The sequence below is a fragment of the Phalaenopsis equestris genome, unplaced genomic scaffold (assembly GCF_001263595.1).
Source record: "Phalaenopsis equestris unplaced genomic scaffold, ASM126359v1 Scaffold000840, whole genome shotgun sequence".
Classification (NCBI taxonomy): Eukaryota; Viridiplantae; Streptophyta; class Magnoliopsida; order Asparagales; family Orchidaceae; genus Phalaenopsis; species Phalaenopsis equestris.
Window position 1 is genome coordinate 470385 of NW_018165280.1, and position 24039 is coordinate 494423.

Sequence of the window (24039 nt, forward strand, 5' to 3'; positions counted from 1 at the left end):
AGCCCAGCCGCGGACGCCGCTCTTCTCCTTTCGAAGGTTTTATCGAAGGGATTTGGTGGTGCTTTGACTGTATCTCTCTCGAGATGATGATCATCTTCCCGATCCCCTTCTGCATTTTCCCCACGATGCTTCTGACCATCTTCCATCACTGAAGCTGCCCCAAACATCACTTGTTTGTTGTTTTCACTGCGGTCTTACTCCAACCCTTTTTACTCTCTGCCACCGCCCCGAATAGTTGCCCCTTGCTGTCCTGCAGTCCCTTGCTTCGCCTGTTCGTTGTCGTCATCCGAAAAATAACAAAGAAAATAGTAAAAATGCTGTTTTCCTGCTGTCCCTTGGCGGTTCCAGCCTTTCCCACCGTGCCTCACTGCTTTGCTTGCCACCCCACTTGCCGCCCCCACTGTCCCAGCCCTTCGCTTCACTGCAACGTGATTCTAGCCTCTCCTTATACTGTCGCAACCGCCCCAAACCCATTGTAGCCACCTACCTTCACATCCCGACCTCTAGCACTCATGGATCAAGCTCTAGTGTGAGTTGTGTCATTTTTGTTATAATTTTCATTTTAAGTGTGTTTGATTATAACCGCCTATTTACTTTCAGTAATAATATATATATTTTTTATTGCAGTTTAAGTTAACTCCAATATCATTTGGTGTCAAAGTTAGTCTATCCCTAGTCATATCTTAAGGCGTCTAGCATCTACTCATACCCAACCCTATCTCTACCCAACATATTTTTTCCACCATACATCACCCTTACATACCCTTTAACCATCCGCCCTAAAACCCTAGCCATGCCGCTTATGAGAAATTTACAAAGGGATGTTCAAGTACTTACCGTGGAAGAGTTGCAAATGAAAATCCTCCAAGGGCAACAAATGTTTGCCTCTGTCAATGAGAGAAAATCCAAAAGGGTCACCCGTAGCCACAACAGTGACTTGCTAGATTGAAGGAATGTAGTAAACCTCTTCCACATTGTGGATTCTAGAAATGAAGAACATCTACCCTAAGATTTGACTTGAATGCTTGAATTGTTAGAATTTTAAAGTAATGGTAAATTTGCTACATTTTAACGGTCATTTGAATCTAAACGAGATCATTGGCTTCAGACCATGTAAATTTTTTTCGAGTATCAAGAATGGTGAAAATTACAATAAAACAATTTAAAGAAGAGTGCATTATTTTGGTGGCAAAATTTGATTCGCTTATGCCAATGTTAGGGAAAAGATAAAGATCAATACTTAGTCCAATATGAAATTGGAGATGCAACGCCAGTACATATCGGTTAACCACAGATCGAATGTTCACACCCCAACTTCAAAAGTGAAGTGGAAACATCACCAGATGACCACCTCACCTTATTGTGAGAGTTCAATTCTAGTATCGAGATGCAAGAGTCCACCAAGGGGAACATCTAAGCTCCCATCTGAGGAGAAACTGATTCAGAGTGAAGAATAGTTGAAACCAATATGCATTCCCAAACTCATTCCAATCAGGAAGTATTTCACGTGTCATAGCTTTGGACATATCGAATCAGATGCATAAAAAGGAAAATTGATCGTTTTCATTGGTCAGGGAATAGTTGAAGAAATAAACGGTGATCCTAGAGAAGATGAAGATTTCAAAGTGGATTCTTAACTTTGAACCGACGAGAAAGAGATGCCAGTGACTCTAGTTGAAGTAAAAACAATTGTTTAGAAGGGAGTGACTCCGAGGTAAAGGATGTTCATGTAGAGTATGAATTGTGGTGCCTCAAACTACCGTTTTGCTGGAATTGAGAGGAGCATCAATAGGTCTGACATTGTAAGCTTAAAAGACCTATGAGTTCGGTGAACCGACACCAGCATGATAATTCCAAATAAGAGAAATTCAAACTTTTCATATATATAGACTACTTTTTGAGTTGCCCTTGCTGAGCGAGGTCCAACATATTAGAGTTGAGAAGCTTTTGTGTACTTCTGGAAGACCATATGAAGTCCTTTGGATAGTAAAATTAGTTCAACAATGTACCCGCCGACAGATGATTAGGCATGATGGATGACCCACAACGTGGGAAATTACCTTAAGATTTTTGGAGAGAGGAAAATTATTCAGTAGGATCCAAATACTACAGAGAAGAAGGTGTTTCTCTTGAATGGTGTTAGTGAGAGTGGCACAACTTGTCACATATTTTGTCATAGAGTTGATTTCTCCTCACATAATTGTTTATCAGATACATTCAACCGACGGGGAGTTGAGGAAGCAGATTATAGATTTACTTGCTCGGGATTTGGCTCGTGAGAATTGACGGCGTTATGCAGCTTCAGCTCAAGCTGTACCAACAGTGGATGTATACTTATTATATCAAAATATTCTTTGGAATGACAACGCCTATAGGATTGACCTACTGGGAGCTTGCAACATTTTCCTGACCTTTCTATTATGAGAAAATAGAAGCTTCAACAGATGAGGTTGAAGCTTCTTCAATCCCGTGTGACTAATGTGGGAGCTCCCTTGTTCTCGTTTCCGAGACATATGCTACAGTCCCGCGACTGATGTGCGAGCTGGAAGTCCGGACTGGACGCAGCGACCTAGGGCTGGTTCATAATATCAAATTGAGGGTTAGTTTTTCGTGTGTTATGTTTAGGACAACCACTGATGTTCGTTCTTCTCTCTTTAAGGGTTGTATCCAAGGGATTGTATGGTGCTCTGGTTGTACTCTTTCAAGATGGTGATTATCTTTATGATTCTTGTCTGCATCTTACTCACAATGCTCCCGACCATCCACCATTGTTGTAGTCGCTGAACAACACTCATTTGCTTGCTGGCATCACCCCATACAACCGCCACTTTCTGTCATGCAGTCCCCTGCTTTGCCCCTTCGCTGCCATCACCAAAAACAACAAATCTGTTGTCCCAGCTTCAGCTTCGCTGCCAAAGCGATTCCAACCCGTCCTTTTGTTGCCCCTAACCCTTTTCAGCCAACTATCTGTGCTCGACCACGTAGCCGACCTCCACCACTCATGGATCGAATTTTAGTGTGAGTTTATGTCATGTTTGTTGTAATTTTTCTTTCAAGTGTGTTTGATTGTAACCTCCTATTTGTTTTTAGTAATAATTTTTATTTTTTTATTATAGTTTGGATTTACTCCGATTTTAAGCTAAAGTTGGATGCTTCCTTTCACACACAAATCCAATTTTGAATTTTTCAAGTCTAGATTTTTGTTCATAAAAAATAAGAATAATATAGATTTTAGACAGGGGCTCAATATTAGTACAACAACAACAACGAATCTTTATCCCACTAAGTTTGGTCGGCTCAATATTAGTAGAGAAAGAGAAATTGATGTTCAAAGAATTTAACACAATAAAAGATGCAGAATTTTATGGAGTTTGAATGATAACACACACAGCATTTGTGAGAAGTGCTAGCCTTTTAAATGCATATATAATAGTATGGATTGAAAGCTTATGACATTCATGTGTTGGTATATGGACAAAATAAACAATCAAATGTATGTAAATCATTATAGTCTATATTTTTCTAAAAGAGATGATAATAAGAATAGTTAAATTCCATGATATAAGATGATAATGTGATAAACGCTTCAACACAAATAAATAGATGGATTTGAAGATTACAGCAATAAGGTTTGAACAATATCTAACAGATGGCAATTTTTACATTGAGCAATACTATTTTATTAAGATGTGTAGGGGCGCGATATTTGAGACATGATTCACTTGTTTTGAAGAAAGTCTTGAAATTTAAGTGACTTATATTCACCCATAGAGTTGGTTCTCATTATTTTAATGTGAGATGAAAACTGAGTCTTAACATAAATAACAATTTTTTGAAAGACAATGAACACTTAATATTTGGACAAAGAGAGTAAGTTCATGCTTACATGCTGTAATCATCAGTGAATGTTGCATAATATTATAATTTGTTTTTGATATATCCAAGGGACATAGTGTCCAAATTTAGGCCCCTTTTATGTATATTTTGCCTAGCTCCTGTTCTTGCATGGTGCCATTATGAGAAAATTAAATATCATAATTATTATTATTCAATTTTTCTTTTTTTTTTACTGAAATGAGATTCATATATGATGACACTTTTCAATGTATGATCAGTATCATCAATGGCTTTAATAGACAATATGAATTGATGATGATCCATGATATGTTCAGCTATAATGAAGTAAATTTTAAGTACCAGTCATATGATCAGAAACAGTGGAATCCATAAACCAGGATGAAGGAATAATATAATTTTATCTTGAAGTCTCAGAGCTTATAGGGCTTTATTTATCATGTATTGAACCACCTTAGGGTTACACTGAGAATTATATATGGATGCTAAACCAGCAACTTGATTATTAACTGTTGTTTTTGTTGAATTTGGTTGTCGATTTTGCAGAAAATTTTCAACATTCATCCATCGCTTTCTCTGACTTCTTATAATAGGACAAATTTTTTTGTGCAATTTGCAGAAATATGTTTGTAACCTTTGCAAGTATAAAATTGTATTTCTTGCATGCCTGTTATTTTATTCTCACAGTGCTCTATGCTTAGAAAACATCATCTTCATGTATTTGACGTTGATTCTCACGAAGTATTTTTAAAGCACATCTCCATAGACGAAGAAGGGTCGTGATTCATTAAGTTTGAATGAATCCCCTTGAATCCAGGATGAAGCTTCTTCAAGAATTGTTTTTTGTTTTGCTCTCTTTGTGAAACTCTTGAGCCACCAAAAGAGAAATAGGTATTTTTGCATAAATTATATCCACTAACTTAATTCATAAATTTTGAATCCCAAAAAATAACTCTATATTGAGAGATCTCCTTAGGTGTAACTTAAAAGTCTCATATTCTAATTGAAAATGTATGGTTAAATTAGCTTGATTAAAATTTTTCATTAATATTCTCCATATTTTGCTTGTTTTAAGGGTCTTAGATTAAAAAGAATCACTTGAATGACAAAGCTCTTAAATGTTGTATCTTTATTTTGTCATTGGGCCAATTCTTATTGTTCGGAAGGAGCATGACTGCTCCCATCATTTTGCTGACATGATTTTTTCTTATAACAAAGAATCAAAATTGAAATTCATTGGTGAATTAATATTTTACTAGGGCCATATGACGAAGACATTTGAATTGTTGGTTGATACGTTTGCCGTAGCTGACATGATGAACTTGTAATTGAGAAATTGGAGAGTGGCAATGGGAAAAGTGTTGAGATTATTATCTAATGTAGGGTTCTTTTTGTAAATAGAAGAAGCTTAGGGGTTTATTTGTTAATGTTGTAAGGATCTATATAAGCCAAAGTGTTAATGAAATGAATAAGATTTTTATCAAAATTTTTTTCTTCATGGTATCAGAGCCGACTGGGAAGGCGATTGCTAAGCACTGGGAAGTCAATGACGGAATCACGAGCTTCCAGTAGAGACTTGCGTGGCTTGGAGGCGAGACAAGGAGAAGCACAGAACAACGGAAGGCTGGGGCAGAGGCTCGATGCATTGAGAATCACAATCTCGCCGAACAGGAGCTCCTCGATCTAGAGAAGGCCAGTCGCAAGCCAAACCTTAAGGCGAACCGTGTGGCTGCCCTTGCACCAAAGGTAACTTAGGCAGAATTACCTGGTCGTCGAGAGGAGGAGCGTCTTTGTCTTCCATGAGAGGCTGAGGCTGCTAAGAAATGCCAGAGTCAAAACGCAGACGAGGAAATCTGTGCGAGGGAGGTGTGGGATTGTGCGAGTAAGACCGACCATCTATTCAAGCATGGAGGGAAGTTAGGACAACAACGAAGGGATCGACGTGGCTTCTTCATAAAGCAGTAACTAACTGTTGAGAAGGGCGGCCTATTCATTTTGAAATCATCGCGATTACAGCTAACAAGGGGATCGCGGCGTGGCGTAGACTCTCGGGATGCAATCATACTAATAGGGAAGGCTGCAAGAAGTTGATTATGATAAATAGGAAGTAGATCACGAAGATTAGCTTAGGATGAGATGACATGGAGGTCAGGACTGTCGGCGTACAAACAGTCAGATTGCACGGCTGCCTTCCTGTTTCGCACCACAGAGTAGCGTCTCTCACCTATAAGGACGACGACACAACACGGCCTGAAGGATACAGTCATACAATCGCAATTAGAGGTAATTGAGATGGCTACTACAGGTCTGCTACGTACGAAATTGTGGAATTGCGTCTCAGAAGTTAGGAAGGCAGCGGAGCAGGATTTCATTTTTGGAGTTCCACTCGAGGGAAGGGAGGCGAAGGATCGAAGCGGCTATGATTTTGCTTGCGGGACAGAGGTTGCAGCTTTTTGCAGGTGAGAAAGCGGATAACATGAATTTACAGGAAGGTAGTCCCATGTGTTATGTATGTTCTAGATTTATCATTGTGATTGAGGATGTTAGAAGATGAAGATAGTGCAGGAAGTAAATGATTGAAATTTTTGGTGAAGATGACTACTAAATTTTTGAAGATCTTGGTTGAACTCTCGACAGGAGCCACTACCTGAACACGTGTTTCAACTCAGCCGAGTGGACTTCCAGGAATGCGATCAGCTTTGGCTGCCCCGAGCTCAGATAGGACATGTGCTCAAGGGGAGACTCTTAGGTGCTACAACTGTGGAGAAGTGGGACACCTGAACAAGATATGAACAAACTTACCAAATGAGAGAGAGACGTGTAGATGTTGTTGACCTCATTTTTATTGAGGTTTTAGTTTTTTACTCCCAGAACCCAAAATCTAGCCTTAGGAGTTCCTTGTTGACCATCTTAGCAGACTGGTAATGGAGCCCATCTCCCGTAGAACTTCAAACCACTTCTTCACTCGTTTTGTGAAGAACTCGCATGAGTGGTTCCAAGCACTCAACTCCTAGTTGCAAGGGCTAAGGACCAACATGTAGATGACTCTAAAATGAGTTCCTACAGGATCAGACGGCTTTAGGTGAACCCTCCGTGACTCAGCAACACACTCGCTACACACATGAAGTAGACATATTTTTTTTGGCCGACCGTCGGCAAACTTGCTTGGACAACTCCAGATGAAGAAACGGACTGCGCTGACGCTTCCGGAACGTCGAACTTAGTTAGAAATGACACCCATATCACTATGGTTATGCACTTGCACAAACGACGCGAAAATCGATGCACATTTTTTTTAATTAGCGGGGCGCGGGCCTGGGCTCAACCCAGGTTCGACTCGGGTTCAATTCAGGTTGGACTCGGGCTGAGCACGGGCTAGGCACCAACTCACCTAAATGCGAATTTCAAATTTCAAAATTCAAATAAATTATTTAAATTTGTCTTAATTATCAAGAAGTATGGACATGTTGAGGGCTTTTGTGATTCTGATTGGGCAAATTATGCTGATGAAAGACGTTCCACATCAGGATACTACATGTTTGTAGGTGACAACTTGGTCTCGTGGAGGAGGAAGAAATAGTCAATTGTAGCAAGATCTACAACAAAGGCACAATACAGGACCATGACATTAGAAGTTGTTGAGATGATGCGGCTGTTCAAAGAAAGTTATGTTGGTTGAACTCAAAATTGATCAGGAAACTCAAATAAAGTTGTGGTGTGACAACGTCGACAATCAACATTGCTAACAACCTGGTGCAACACGATATAACTAAGCATGTGGAGATTGATTGATTTTTCATCAAGGAGAAGCTGAATAACAGATTGTTGGAACTAAGTCATGTAGTTATTGGATAGCAGACAACTGACTACTTCACTAAAGGACTTAGCTCAGCGGAGTTAACTAGATTATGTGACAAAATGGGTTTAGTGAATATCTTTCACCCAACTTGAGGGGAAATGTTGAGATTTGTATCTAATATATGGCTTGCAAATGCAATTCACAAAATCACAGTTGACGGAAAAGTTCGCAAAAGGCAAAGCAGAATCGAACCACAGTTCTAATAGACATGAAGCTTTTTATGGGTTGGAGACTCTCAAGGGTGAACTTGTCCGATTTAGGATTTTGAGTTATAGAGCAGGATCATGATTCTTGAGTAATTGAAGGCTTGTGGAAGTGAAGGGCCAAACTTTCCAATGCAAAGCTGGAGCTTTGCTTAAGGCACGATCTTGATTCCTAATGGGTGCAAACAAGGGTTCCTTTCGGGATTGCTAATTGAGCATACAGTCGAAGCTGCATGTGAGTAGATTAGCGAAGTGGGAGACTTGTGTGAACAGGAGATCCTTTGGGGATTTTCTTCATACTTAACGAACAATAGTTGGCCAAACAATAGCAGGAGACGCCTTACAAAATAGTAGATTCTCGTGGGATCTTCATGTGTCCCTTACCAGCCAATGAATGAAAATAAACATCTGTTTTGAGCTAAAAATGAGATAACGTGATCTTTAGAGGATCTTTACGAGGGATAAAGAAAGTATTTAATACCGTCTAATACTATGATAAACAAAATTGTGCATGAATTGCTTTAGTTTTATTCCCGTGTTTGACTCATATTTATACTACTCTAGAAGAGTTACTTATTATAAAATATACAAAATCAACAAGTAAAATAAAATTAATTACAATAACGTTTTTCACATGGATTGATAAGGTTGCATCCTTGAGCACATGGATCGATGAGATGTCATAATGAGCGGATGTAGCCATAATAACAAGCCTTTATCCCACTAGATGCGGTCGGGTACATGAATTTTTTTCTTTCATGGTGTCCTATTGAGTGTCTTATTTTCATTTGATTCTAACAAATAAAGATCATTTTTTATACAACATGTGGATCTAACCATAATACATGGAGGTAAATTGCTGTGAGTATTAGTTGCATACATTGATAGAAAGAGATTGCATCAAATGTGAGTCAGTATCATCTGTAGTAATTGAAGCTAAGGAGTGCATGAATAAACAGATGTAACTATGTGATTCCATGTATTTAACAAGAACTCATTAGCTCTCCTTAAAAAAACTGTCTTCTTTACTTCTTTTTGTCAAACTTTTGGTCGGCCTATGAACTAATTCATATTCCTTTACCTAATTGGATGCTAGCTTATCATATGGGTGAACTTATATAGTATTTGAGCAGCCTTTATTGGCTTGCTATTAGTTCTACGTTTATTATGAGTTTTTGAGATTTGACCATGTTAATCTGAGCTAAACCAGTTTGTAGGTTTTTTTACATGTGTTATTATAGTATCTCCAATTTACATACTATCTTAAGTTGCCTTATTCAAATGGAGATATTTATTTACATATTTGACCGGATATACTGCTAGTAATTTGGTTACTGTTAGTGATATGACATAATATTAAATTCTAGTATTGAAAGTGTTTAAAAGGATAAATATGTCGGTAATTGGAGTTTAAGCAATTAAATGTACGATGCATTTGTTGAGAAGTAATATGAAAATTATGTTGCAAGAAAGACTCTTTGGTGGTGGTGGTGATTGTATCCAAATTGTAGAAGTTATTTTTGCAACAATTTCATGTTTGGATAAATCTTATGTTTGAAGTGAATATGTTCATATATGATTTATGGGACAAATTAAACAGGCAAATTTATTTCTACTTTGATGTGTAATAATTTCAACATTTTGTAGTTTGTTTAGATGTTGCATGAAAAATTCTTACTGCTGTAAATTTACATTATTTGAAACCACTTTACAATGAGCTCCTATTTTCCATTTTGATGAGAAGAATACATGATAAGGCATGGTTGAATATGATGCAGGTATCACGGGATCCTGAGACTGGCATTAGTCGTGGGTGTGGTTTTGTTACAATGGGCTCAATTTCTGAAGCAAAATATGCAATAGCTGCTTTGGATGGATCTGTAAGCCGACAAATTTTTTTATAATTTCATTAAATCTTCCATCTTTTTATTTTATTTTATTATATTATACTTTTTGCATGTCCAGGATATCGCCGGACGTGAAATGCGAGTTAATTTTTCAGTTGACATGGTTTCTGGTAGAAAAAATGTCGAGGCTTTGAACTCTGCACCTAAAAAGAACTTTGTCTTTGAAAGTCCTCATAAGATTTATGTCGGAAATCTTTCCTGGTCAACTAGACCTGAAGATTTGAGGGAACATTTTAGTCAGTTTGGAACAGTTGTTAGCACGAGGGTGCTTCATGATCGTAAGCGAGGGAAAAATCGTGTCTATGCATTTCTTTCTTTCTCTTCACCTGATGCAGTCAAGGTTGCGACAAAAGCAGATGGATCGGTAATTTCTCCCCCTGTTTAAAATTATACATATGTCTAAGCTCTAGGGCTATCCAAAATGCTCATCGATCGTGAATAGCTCGTGTTTGGCTTGCTGAGTAACCCTTGTTTGATTCATTTGTTAAGTAAGTAAGTTGAGCACAAATTGTTTTTTTTAGCTAGATTTATAACCGAGATGCGGATTTTTTTTTCTATCACATTCGAATCATCTTAGCTCGAATTAATCAAATAATTAAATAAAAAGTAATATTATAATATTATATATTAATTTTTTATGTTTTGTTCAAAAAAATATTAAAATTTATTTTTTTAAAGTCATTAGAGCTAATTTCAAGCCTAATATGAGCTGCAACAAACAAATAAAATTGAATTGAGAGCCGAACACGATATGCTATTCATGACTAATTTCAAATACAAGACCATTTTTTTTTAAAATTTGAACAAGCAGAACATGAATAAGCACTGAGTTCACTCAAGCTCAACTCTACATTTCTATTGGGCTCTGAGCGCTTAATGTTCCACATGTCTGTTTTTCAGATCCTTATAAAAGAAATCATTTTAATCATATTGATGGGCTACATTGTCTAGGCTTTAGGAGAGTAAAGTTCTTGCTGGATATATGTTTTTATCGGATTTATTATTTGGTTAACTTCCATTTCTTTGTTATTTATTCTGATATTGCTGCTGTTGCAGGAGTTTTATGGAAGGGTTATGTTAGTGAGGGAAGTTATTAATGAGGAGGCTTGACGTAATCAAATAATTGTTTTCGCAATTTTATGTTTGTTTCTTGCTATTGGGGTTTCCAGGACCACACCATTTAGGGTGCACTTATGGCTTGCAACAAAGTCAGGTATAAATAAATTTTTCTATGATTTTAATTTTTTTGTCTGATTTATTGGAGTGACCGCTTTATTGATCCAATGTAGCCTATTTCCTATTTTTGGGAGTTAGCGTTCTGAAACGATGCTAAACATTGTTTATAACTGCCTATGGTGTTGACTATAGTTTGCCTACATATTCTATATCAAAGAGAATACGCTGTTAAGATTAAAGTACAAATTCTAAACAGTAATTTTTCTTGAAAACAACAATCTGCTTTAGGAATGACAGTTTTTTTACAATTGCCTTCAATGCAACAAAATTCAGTTTTGAGTCCGTTCATTGTTTGTCCTCAAACTACGCCGTATCTTCTTGCCCATCGCTAACATTCTTGTTGAAGCTGATTTCCCTAAAATTGGAGTTGGTTTGCTTTATTATTCAAAATGGGCCTATAATGGAAGTTCGAAAGCAATTAGCAACAAACAGTTTATGGGTGAATCATGTTTGCAGTCATGCTGCAGTGTTGGAGGATTGCTTTCATTACAAGTCTTATTTCTTGGAAATTGTGAGCCAAAGGTTTTAGTTTTTGGTTATTTTAAAGAAAGAATGCATTTAATTAATAAAACTTTTTCTAAGATTCAGATTTTACCTTGAAACAACAAGAAAGAATGCTATCTACGAGGTCGTCTCACATTCTCGAAAAATCCTAACATAATATTTCAATCAAAGTAATTCAAAAAAAAGTAACCCTACCCTAGGTTTCTTCCCCCTCAAAATCAATGCAATTCAAACTTGATAAGTCATTAATCTTTGAGGCTTTTGATGCTTGACCCAATCTCTCGTATTGGTCTGATCGCTTCTATCCGGTACTTAAATATTGTCTTCACTGCACGTATGCTTTATCTATTGCTTGTGACCCAATCATGCAATCAAACTATCTCATCATTCGATCCTGAACTCTGCACGCTTTTGACCTGCTTTCTAATCTCTCCTGATGTTCACTCGTGCATGGACTACCAAGTTTGTTGTCTCCATTTTGATCTACATTTCTCTCTTTGGAAGTCGAAGCTGAAGCTGCACAGTGTAGTGTTCGACTCTCCTTCGTCTTCCTTGTCCGCTTCGGCTCCTACCGCACTTCTAACATTGAATTAACTAGTGGTGGTTCAATAGAATTGGTACTAGTCATTTCCTATTTTTTTTATCATAAATCTTTAATTTAAAAATTATTAGAGGCTATTTGTTACTATAATTATAATTATCAAGCATTCAAATTTTAATTAAATTATTAAAAAAAGGCTTGAGTAGAATCACCCAACTTATTAAAATTTTGCCCGAAATTAGTCATTGATAAGACTTTTTGCTTTGTGCAAGTAAAGCATGACCTATTCATTATAAAATCACTATGAAATAAGTTTAATTTTTGTTACTTAATTTTTATAAATCATAATACTAGCATCAATGACAAATATAAATTTAACTTGATAAATCAAACATATTTTGTAAGAGAATATGACAAACTTCCAATATCTGATATAGGATATCATAACTCATACGCAGCCCATATGGTGCAAGATAACATATTTATAATAACACCATCCAATTTTAACAGGCAGGTTGCTAATGAGTTAAGGGATAAATAATGAGTTGATTATTTTGCTTTAGTTGTTCCTTGCTATGTTTCATTGCACTAACTTTCACTTTCTGTCTGTCATTTTTAATAATAGATCCATTTTGAATACTCATTTGAGCCAAATTCCTTCATAGTTTATACTTTTCCGCAGGCCTTTAGAAGAGAATGGGATAATTCTTTATATGATGTTCTGGTTGTTGGCACAAATAGAATTGGAACCAACTAAACACTGACCACAATGTAGCCTTTCACACTTACCACAATGTCCTACAACCTACTATCAACCTGACTGACTCCACTGACATGACTTCATTTTTTTTCCATTAGATCCTCCAAATTGAATTGTTTGTACCATTGCTCCCCAACTATTCCTCTGTTATATGAAAAAAGTTTTCATACGGAGTCCGGACGCAGCTCTGCATGCGGACTTCCGTAATATGCCGCCACGTGTCTACACCGAACCCTCCTCATTTAGTATATTTTACCCCTGACCCGGCCCTTAGCAACCCCGATGCTTCGAAAAGGTAAAACAGACTGTTTGGACTGTGGAACCGCGGATGTTATTTTAGGGTTATTGAAGTGGAACCGCGGATGTTATTTCAGTATTATTGAAGAGAAGACCATAAATTCCACTTCAATAACCTTGAAATAACACCGCAGAGGTTATTTCAGGGTTATTTCGTATTTATTGAAAAAAAACTCATATATTCCACTTCAATAACCCTGAAGTAACACCGCAAAAGTTATTTCGTGGTTATTTCAGAGTTATTTAAGAGAAGCTCATATATTTCACTTTAATAACCCCGAAATAACACCGCGAATGTTATTTTAGGGTTATTGAAGAAAAACTAATATATTCCACTTCAATAATCTTAAAATAACATCACAGAGGTTATTTCAGAGTTATTGAAGAGAAACACATATATCAACAGTTTTACTCTTGAAAAGTAATATATATATATATATATATGGGTGTGGGTGGGTGTGGGTGTGTGTGGGTGTGTGGGTAAGTTGGCTTGTATGTAAAACCAAGAGTTTACGTGTTAAGATATGCAAATACGAACAAAAAATTATTATTAAAAAGATATAATTTACAAGTATTTTGGCCATGGAATACTATTCTTTTAGAAAAACTATGATTTATATTTGTATGACTAACTTTCATTTGTTTCAAATGTATAAAAAAAAGAAGGCATTTACATAATACCACCCAATTCTTATTTAATTTCATACATATCTAAATAAAAAAGAGAAGTTGCATGTAAATAGCTCCCAATGCTGAGTGATTTGATAGTTAATTTTCACCCACCTGGTCCTCTACTAGCACAAAATAATCATCAATCCGGCACTAATAATTGTCTAATTGAGTCTTTCAACCCAATAAAAAATGATAACACATCTCCTCTGCAGTTGAGATGCATAACTAAATAGTATGATGAAGTATGCCTCACATTGCACGGCTAACTTCTCAAATTATGCCAATTTAATAAATCCGCGTCTCTGCAAAAAGTGGAACAAACCAATGTCGAAAACAGTTGACGTCGCCACCATCTTTTATCATTTCCATCTGATGCTAATGTTGTTAACGACACTTTTATCATATCTTGGCTAGATATATGTTGAATTTATTCTCTAGACATAACAACCAATTTTAGCTTTAGTTGGTCCCTCGGTTCCTTTAAACAACGGTGACTACAAATCCTTGAATCTTTAGATATTTATCGATGATAATGGTACTTTTGCTTTCGTTAGATTGGAATCTTGAGTTTTGAATCAACTATGTGATAGCTGTCATCATTTATGTCAAGATATTAGTACTTAATAGTGACATAAGGTGGTAATTCCTTTCTTACCGCATCATCATCTCTCTTCTCTTCTTAACCATCTATATGCTCGTAAAAAAATAATATTATCTAATTAGTGTTAACTCAAACCTCTAAAATTTTTTATGTTAAAATTCGGATGTATAATTGTATAATGTCTCATATTATATAATTAAACGTTGAAAGAAGTAAATATGTGGCTTCAATTGTTAAGTGTACGCTTGAGAAGCTCAAGTTCAAAGCAGATTCCAAGCAACCCATAGAATACCATGATGTTCTTTCTAGAAAGAATTATTAGCCGCCCAAAAGATTAAAGAGTGTCAAGAAGCTGAAAGAGTGAAACCATTTCTGCAAGCCATGAATGTTTGGAGCACATTCTGTGGCCAATTGTTCCAATTAACCTTACATATCTGGAGCTTATATGAACGTCGATTCGAACATGAGAGAGCAGCCGATTCTTGCATGCACTTGCATCAGAGAAAATTCTCTTATTTTTAAGTGGAGTCTTCTCTCAACAGGATGACATGCCATGTTTTCAGTCTTAAGAGCTGAGCCCAGGATGGCTTGATCAAGAAGAAAAAGCTATTTGGGAAAAGAGTTTTGAGCAGTCAATATGAAGTTTTGCATTAAAATAATAGGTGGTTATGGGATTTTTTGTGAGTTATTGCATAGTTCGCGGCAATTACTCGGTCCAAGTTGCCTTTCATTGAGTTTGTCAGCAGTATTTCAAAGATAAGCAAAGCAAAAATATCTCGTGTCAATGATCCCACACCCACAAACCCACCCCCGTTGGCTTGCTCTTGAATGATTACAGTTTAGATCCAAACACAAAATGAATTTCATTTTTAAAAGCAATATATATATATATAATACTTACAATTAAGAATAATAGAAGAATGCAGTGAGATCTTAAAAGATTTGATAACAAAAGCTATATCTGTTTTTCTTCAATTAAAGATACTTTTTTTTTTGCAGGATATCATTGGTTGGCCGAGCTTTATGTGCATCGTTCTGAAACTCTCTACCACCGATTTATAATATTATTGTAACATATAAGTTTTGTTGATTAAGTTGCTAATATCAGGAAGAAATAGCCGTTTTGTTCCAGTCATAATTGTATTGTTGAATTTCATTTTTTTTAACATGTATAATATAAGATTGTACTTTGGGCTTTCAGTTGATGAACTTGTTTAATGTATCAAATGTAATCACTTTGAGGTTGTTGGGATCATTTTTATTTTTTATTATTTTATTATTTTTTTATATTTTGATTTGAAATAAAATGTTTGATAAATTAAAGTAAAATATCTACTAATTATATAGTAGTTAAACACGCAAAAGAAGACAGTAGAAGCTTACCATTTGAGCTAACCTCTTTCATTCTACTTGTGAACCACACCGTTTTTTTTAGCACATTAGTCTGAATCCTTTAACAAAGTTTTCTTTTAGAATGTTTCAATAACTTAAAATTCAGTCCAAAAACTGGTGCAGAGAAGGTGGGAAATAGATAATGCTCCCTAAATAAACAATCAAAACGACAATAGCTCGTGGATATTCAGCTTTTAATGAACTTTTATAAATGGATTTGTTGTGAAGAAATGAATGTGCTATTGACTGAATGTGGAGAGCTTATAGATAACCATTTCCGAAAAAAAAAAAAAGGGAGGGAGAAAAATTCTTCCAATTATCGAAAAAAAAAAAAGGGAGAAAAATTCTTCCAATTATGACAATATCAAGTTATATATCCTAAAATAACTACTTCCTATTAAAAAACCTATGAAAAAATGATTACTAGCACTTCTCCCCTCAAATTGGAGTACAGATATGCATTTGCACTTGCTTGTTATATAAATGAGAAAAAGTTAGGAGACCTATAATTCTGCTAAAGATATCCATCACTTATTCCAAATTGTATGATTGAGGAGTAATAATTTTCCTGTAAAATACATCTTATGAAATGTTAACATCAAAAAAGTTATCTGGCACATGAAAAATAATATTATTGTCAATAGAGATGATGCTGCAATTGTTACAATACAATCCTATAAATTCAATGATTCTTTTACTCGTATCCTTTCAGACGCAAAATGAGCTATGAATTTGCACTTAGCCACAGCATAAATTTTGGCTACAATAGCTTATTTCTTATTTTTCTAGATGTCATATTACCTCAGATAAAGATAGAGTATCCCATGTCGGCTTCCAATCTTCAATTGAGCGTAATCAACATCAAAGAATGCTACAATATTTGGAGTCCTAGGATTCGTAGAACAACTTTCCTTTTTTTGTTAATTTTGTATCTGTTGACTCATCGCTTCAACAACAAATAAAAAGTTTGCATTAGTAATAATCAATTAAACCTTGAGAGATTGTTATCATAGAGAATAAGAAAAGGTAAATTTTCAATATCGTCTTTATTATTGTTGTCTATTCTTATCATTGAGGATATTTTCCTCTTTATTGTTCGGATTTCTGTCTTATTTTATCTCTTGCATTTGCTCATATTTAGACACTTATATTGGTGGTGAAATGAATCAATAAATTTTAGTATGTCTTAACTCACTTTATTGTGTCTCAATAGAGTTGAAGACTTTAATAGTCAATAACAGTACCAAGCTGGTAAAGGTAAAGATATATATACTGTTCATGTTATTTTGAGATTGATCCATCAGAATGGCATTTGATTTTATAGGTTCAACGTCAGCCTATAATATTTTGTTGAGGTGAGGAAGGGACAAGGACCCAGGTACCTGTTGTTGAAGGGCCTGAAATTGAGCAGGCATGGTTTTGCGCCAATGTTCACGTTGGGCGGCTTGGGAGAAGCAGGTGGGCTCCGATGAGGTAGGGGTACGGATGCTGAGGTCAAGAATTTGTTTGGGTTTAGAATGATCTGTTTTGGGATCTCGTGAGCATTGGATGTTGAGACAGAAGTGTCGAGTTGGGATTTATATCGGGTAGATTGTAGGGGTTGGGGGTTGATTCATACCATATGATAGTGGAGAAGAGGGTATTGTAGGTGGGAGGAGTGGAGAGATTGTGGAGTTGCGAGATTGGTTGTAATTGTAGTAGGTAGCAGAAGAGATGGGTGTATGTTTGTTGGTTGATCTGAATTGGGAGAAGGGATGGATGACTATGGAAAGAATTGCTCATTGAAGATGACATGTCTAGAAATAAAGGTTTTGTTGGATGATAATTGGTGGCATTTGTAGCCCTTGTGGAGAGATGAATAGCCAATAAAGATGAATGGTGGTACGGTTGGATGCTGTTTATGCGGTGTAAGAGGTTTCTGCCATGGAAAGCATAGACATCCAAACACTTTGAGATGGCTATAAGAGGGTTTGACGAGATGAAGAATTTCATGTGGGGATTTCATTTGTAGAGTTCGGCTTGACATTCTGTTGATGAGATAGGCTGCAGTAAGTACGACATCAGCCCAAAAGGAGGGTGGAAGGTGAGCGGTAAGGAGGAGAGTTCGGGTTGTTTCAATTAGATGTCGATGCTTCCGTTCGGCTACCCTATTATGTTGAGTATAGGGAGAACTTAGTTGATGTAAGATGCCGTGGGTGGAGAGTTATTGTTGTACGATTAGAGATTTATATTCATCACCCGCATCTGATTGTAGTGTTTTAATGGGTTTGAATCATTTTATGAACTTGCATAAATTTAAAGGAAGTTTCTGATTTAGCAAACATTGGAAATATCCAACAGTAATGTGAGAAGTCATCAATAAACATTAGTAATATTTATATCCTTGTAGTGAAGTAATAGGGGCAGGACCCCAAACACCAGAATGAACGATATTAAAAAGAGAGGTAGAACTAGAAACATACTTAGAAAATGACAGTTTGTGACTCTTAGCTGAAGTACATTCATTGCAAAAATTTAAAATACTGACGCAGAGAGGTTGAGGTAGTTTAGAGATGGCTGTAGTAACTTCTTTGTGAGGTTGGCCTAGCCGTGATGCCAAAGTGAATAGGATGAGGTGGATGTATGAAGCTCGGTAGAGTGAAGATATGTAGGGTAATATGGATGTGGAAATAGTAGAAGAAATGGCAGCGGAAAGGTTTTGGTCGACCAGATGCAAGATCTGATGATGAGGGTTGGGAGATGAGTTACCTTCTTGATCGAGAAGATGAGATGGTGGGCACAGAAAAGCTTCGAACCCATTTGCCTTGAACAGCTTCACGATTTGATGGTTCCAGGATGGAAATTATAAGCGGCGAGTAGGACATTTGCGATGGAGCGAATAATTGACATAAGAACTTTAAAAGGGGGAGGAATTGTAATTTCTGGCATGATGGCAAGTTGGCTTACCGTAAATCTGCTAGAGGAGGAGCCAGACATTAGGTTTGGAAAGAAAGAAATAGAAAAAAAGATAGAAGAAAAAAAGAGCTTTTGGACACCAAGAGAAACAGACAAACCAGTTAAAAGAGAATGATAGAAATGCTGCAGCAGTATTTTTACTAAGGCATTAAAGTGCAAGCTCTCTTCTACATAAATAGTAAAGGTAAAGATCGATATACTGCAAAAGGAATAAGGAAGAAAGGACAAAGCACAGCAGGACAGCTGTAGGCATTGGACCACGAGGTTGGTTATAGTAGTAGAGAGGAGAGGCCTTGTGCACGCAGATAGTGACCCGGTTGTGAAATAACAGTATCAACCTAGTAAAAAAATTCATCTACTTGAAGCATTTGAACAAAGCACCAAGTTTAAAATTTGTTGGAAGGATACTATTTATGCAAGTAATCAAGCAATCAAGCGCCAAACACACTAATAAATGTTTATTTGTGGGGTTGCCTCCTTATTACTAAGGATGCATAATATTCCATATCCCATAACCCCAATCTCTGTCTCATGTATGTTGGCTCGCATTATTGCTCTTAATGGCAAAACATGTAATGTTTTGTACTTAGTTTCATATTAAATAGTTGAAAAATATGTTGACGTAGAAATATTAAATGATCGGCCCTCACCTATAGACCAAAACTTTTGGGATGAGTTTGGCCACAATTTATTTTGCCCAACTTTTGTCCCCAGTTGCTTCATTCTCCTAACAAGTGGTAACACATTAAGAAGATGGTTTGATTAAGATCGAGTGATTCATATGGTTTGAGGCTGTTATGGGATTTGAACCGCCTTTCACAATAACTAAGCAAAGATTCAAGAGCAAATGGCTTCCCATAGTGCCTTTATGTGGTTCAGTAAATTGAAGTTGAAAATTTTTTGTTTAACGGGGAGTAATAGCCGATATAGAGAGCACACAGAGAGGAGGAGATTGTTAAATCACATGAGACTTTGAGTTTTGTCTCACATAAGTTTGTTTAAGAATCCATCGATTTAGCAATACCAAGTGATTGACCATCACCCATAAGATTAAGCTTTCAGGCTAAAAATATGTTTGGCAACTGTTATATCTAGCTCAACTTCAGTCTTCCTTTGATTCACTCCCTAAAACTTCATGGCTTGCCTTAAGGACGATCGGAGCAAGAGGACTCTAGAATATCAAAAGGAATCATAAACAAAGAAAAAAAATAATTAAATTGAGAGAGAGAAAAAAGAAAGGAGAAAAAAGAGATTTTTTTTTTCAAGATTTGTTAATTCAAAAGGGCTTCTCGAATGGGTTTCTCCCACCTTTGTTGCTGGGAAAGATCATACATTCATATAGAATTTCTAAAATTTCCAATAGGAGAGTTATAAGAAAATAGAAACAATGTCACAAATTTAAATAAGAAAGCTCGACTAGAGAAATGAACCAATAAAACTGAAATCACAAAAGAAGAAAGACAAAAGATTGTACAAGACGTTTTTTCTAACCTGCAGCCAATTAAATTGTAAGGCTGTACTTCCTTTAAGATTGTACAAGAGGTTTTTTCTAATCTGCAGCTCACTAAATTTTCAGTCTGTACTTCCTTTAAGAACAAATACAAAACTATAAGAATCAAGGGGGATAAATTAATCAGATTTTACTTGAACAAATATTCTCCTAAAAAACAGAGAATAAAACTAAAGAATTTTGAAGAACTGTACCTGACAACTACTTGCAAAACATAAAGGCAAAAGAAGCCATGATTTCAGCAATCACTCAATCTGTGGAATGCTTCACATTGTCTCAGTTAGGAGACTCATTTCCTCATGCAACTGACATAGTGAAATACAAAGTTCATCCCAACTTGAGTGCCTCTTATCTGAAGAAACAAAAGCATGAAGAACCCCATCAATAACCACACTGCTCCAACCTGTATTCTTTTTTATTCCTCTTCCTTCCATGATCTCTCTAACCATATCCGAATAAATCCATCTCCCACAAGAAGCATATACATTGGACAACAAGACATAGCCACCATCATCCTCAGGTTCTAACACTACAAGTTTGTTTAAAGCCTCCATTGCAAGTTTCATATCACCATGGGCTCTGCTAGCGCTCAAAATAGCTCCCCACATTGATTGGGTCGGCTTCATCGGCATCCTTCCAATCACATCTCTTGCTTCATTAAGCTTCCCTGATCTAGCAAGAAGATCCACAAGACACCCATAGTGCTCTACTCCCGGTTCAACACCATATTCCTGTTTCATATTACTGAAAATCCTTAGTCCTTCGTCCACCAACCCAGAATGACTGCAAGCAGTAAGAACAGCAATCAAGGTGACAAAGTTAGGCACTAGGCCTCCTTCCCCAAGTTTCCCAAATATTTCTAAAGCTTTGGTTCCATGGCCATGGAATGCAAGCCCACTGATCATGGCTGTCCATGCAGTAATGTCTTTATCTTTAATCAACTCAAAAACTTGAAGAGAACTTCCACTGCTTCCACACTTACAGTACATATCTATCAGTGCAGATCCTAAGAATGCATCAGCACTTCCATGCGCCTTCACCACCCATCCATGCACACATCTTCCTTGATCCAGAACTCCCATTTCTGAAGCAGCAGAAACTAGAGTTATGCTTGTAATTTTATCAGGTTTGACATTCTGAGCCAGCATTTTCTCAAAGAAGTTCATCATTGCTCTCCAGTCCCCCTTACGGGCAAATCCGCCAAGCAGTGAGTTCCATGAAACCAAATCTCTAATGGGTGCCTTGCTAAAGTATTGGCAGGCAATATCTAATTCTCCAGAATTGACAAAACCAGATATAATAATATTCCATGATATACTATCTTTTTTCTCAAGCTCCTCAAAAACTTTCAGACAAATTCTCATCTGCTCACACTTAGCGTACATGCCCATGAGAGCATTGTTTACAACCAGAGAGGCCTCACATGTTGACAATCTCCTCATCACCAATCCATGAACAGACTTCCCCAAAACCTCATCTTTAAGCTGAACACAACACTGCAGAAGTCCTACCACAGTATACAGATCTAACTCAATACCGGAACGAACCATTTCATGAAACAGCTCGAAAGCCTCCCAGCTATGACTCTTCTTAGCATATCCAGATATCATGGTATTATACGAAACTACATCCTTCAGGGGCATTATTTCAAACACCTGATAGGCAGACTCTAGTTTCCCACACACCATATACATGTTGATAAGAGAATTCTGCAAATATACATGCCAATTGAATCCATTCACAATAATATGCGTATGAATCTGTTTGGTAACAGACAAGCAAGAACATAGCTTGAGAAGGGAAAGTAGAGAGTGTTCATCAGGGCGAATTCGGCAGCAAAGCATCAATTTGTACATTGATATTGATTGGGTCAGTGAAAAAGAGAGAGCTGAAATCATGGTATTGAAAACAAACAGATTGGGATTGGGAGTGAAGTGTTGGAAGAGGAGAAAAGCATAATGCAGAAGATGCTCAGGGTGGGAGACTGCGGCAAAGTAAAGAAGCCTACTCATGGGGAAAGTCTGGGCAGTGAGATGAAGCCGCATCATCTGGGCCAAGATCTCTCTGAAATGGTGAATGGTTATGCAGTTCTTCTCGAGGAAGAGAAGAGTGGGGTGCTTGAGATCTAGAGAAACAGCTGGATCCCAACAGCTTGTGTTTTCTGTTGATGAAAAAGAAGAACATAAATAAAGAGGAAAGCAAATTGAATCAAAGAACACAGAGAGAGGTGAGCTAAATCTTTTTAATTGGATCACAGACAAAGGCCTCATAGCGCCGGTGTTACAAGGAATTGTACGGAAGAGGAATGAAGAAGAAGAGAAAGTTCGCCGGAGGAGAACTCCGGAGAGTAGCGCTGCGACGGTCTCGGCCGTCTAGCTTCTTCCCTGTCATCCACGACAGGGGTAAATAGCTCAGTCGTCGGTTAGAGTGCTGATCTGTCACATATAAGGGGAAGATGAAGGGGGCTACAATCTCCCATCGGGCTTCTGCTTCTTCCCTTCCAACGAAATGTTGAGGCACCATTTCCTTCGACGGAAGCTCATCCCACTTCCATTCTTGGGCCTTCAATGTCATTATATAAATCAATTTATTAATTTCTCTAACGTCATTTAAAACACAGTAACACAGACAATAAGAAATTATCACCATTAATTTATAAACTTTGTCTTAAAACTCCTTATTGTCTAAATTTAGAAAAATATTATATAAGGACTCCTAGATGCATTCGAGGCGGGGTCTACTTGACACATGACGTCCAACCATTAGACTTCGAACGTAAACCCTAAACCCTAATTGCGTTCGGAGTTTGAATATGATATTTTATCCTAAATTTGGGACCGAAAATAACATTTCTTGCCTTCATTTGAACTTCATCTTAGTAATATTCATTAATTTATTTGTTAATATTTAAAAGAGGACTAAAAGGGAGGCAACTATTAGAACTTCTTCAGTCATAGAAAACAGAATAGAGGAACCACTAGTCGGCCGGAATATTATTATTTTAACGAATTTGAGTGTACATCAAGAATGTATAGCATGAAACTTGAAGAGATCTTGTAGCTGAAAAAAATAGTGCATTGGCTGACTAGGAAAGTTCAAGAGCACCTGCTTAGCAGGCTGACATCTGCAGGTCGGGAAGGAGGAAATCTAAGAATGAGCAGAATTTAGTCGCGTCCGTGAAATCTGCTGTTACAAAAACTCACACTAATGAAGCCGCCGACATTCTTCAACCAAGCTGGACAAATAATAACAATCTTCTTTACCTAAAGCGGTCAACTGGTGGTTTCCATCGCCGTTTGAAATATGGCCCGATCGGTGATTCTATCAGACCCTTGACACATGGCCACCCGACCGAAAATTTGATCGAAGACCTTCCTAAACTCTAGGCCCCATCCGACCGGACAACATTTCAAATGCCCGACCTCATAATTAATTATGTACCAACCAAAACACCCCAATCATACCTATTTTTCTTAGAGTACAAAATATAATTAGATATCCTTATTTTCTAAAGCTCTCTACTCTCTTTACTCTCTCGAGCTCTCATCCTTAATCATATCTCCCGAACAGTTTTGGATTAACATTTAGTTACATATTTTATAATTAAAATCAAATATTATACAACATTTATTAATTTAAATCAGAAAAATGTTCATTTAAAATTTTAAAAATTAGAACCATAATACGAGATGATCAGTTTTCTTTCAAAATTTTAAAATCTCTTGAATGATAAAGAGCTTAATAAAC

At 36.8% G+C, this 24039-nt stretch overlaps 2 protein-coding genes across 5 annotated transcripts in view; one reads left to right on the plus strand and one right to left on the minus strand.

Moving 5' to 3' along the window:
* LOC110031746 (33 kDa ribonucleoprotein, chloroplastic-like) overlaps nucleotides 1-15676 on the plus strand; it is a 25454-nt gene extending 9778 nt beyond the window's left edge. Inside the window, exons 2-5 of the mRNA XM_020735114.1 lie at nucleotides 9696-9797; nucleotides 9883-10188; nucleotides 10881-11037; nucleotides 15435-15676. Coding sequence (XP_020590773.1) covers nucleotides 9696-9797; nucleotides 9883-10188; nucleotides 10881-10934 — 462 coding nt within the window. The 3' untranslated portion in view covers nucleotides 10935-11037; nucleotides 15435-15676. The remainder of the gene's footprint in view (nucleotides 1-9695; nucleotides 9798-9882; nucleotides 10189-10880; nucleotides 11038-15434) is intronic.
* Nucleotides 15677-16446: 770 nt separating this feature from the next.
* Nucleotides 16447-22842, minus strand: LOC110031741 (pentatricopeptide repeat-containing protein At3g04750, mitochondrial). Of its 4 annotated transcripts, none has more exons than XM_020735109.1 (3): nucleotides 20487-22842; nucleotides 18576-18780; nucleotides 16447-16773 (listed from the first exon to the last, which is right to left on the minus strand). In XM_020735109.1, exon 1 carries the CDS (start codon nucleotides 22560-22562, stop codon nucleotides 20559-20561), a length of 2004 nt encoding a protein of 667 aa, XP_020590768.1. In that variant the 5' UTR covers nucleotides 22563-22842; the 3' UTR covers nucleotides 16447-16773; nucleotides 18576-18780; nucleotides 20487-20558. The 4 variants fall into 4 exon arrangements, with proteins under 4 accessions (XP_020590768.1, XP_020590767.1, XP_020590765.1 ...); XM_020735108.1 differs by lacking the exon at nucleotides 18576-18780 and adding an exon at nucleotides 20274-20368; XM_020735106.1 differs by lacking the exon at nucleotides 16447-16773 and having other exon boundaries at nucleotides 18435-18780.
* Nucleotides 22843-24039: the final 1197 nt, after the last annotated feature.

Bases quoted from the DNA above. Each gene is read 5' to 3' on its own strand.
- LOC110031741 (XM_020735109.1), bottom strand. From the start codon at position 22,562: ATGAGGCCTTTGTCTGTGATCCAATTAAAAAGATTTAGCTCACCTCTC.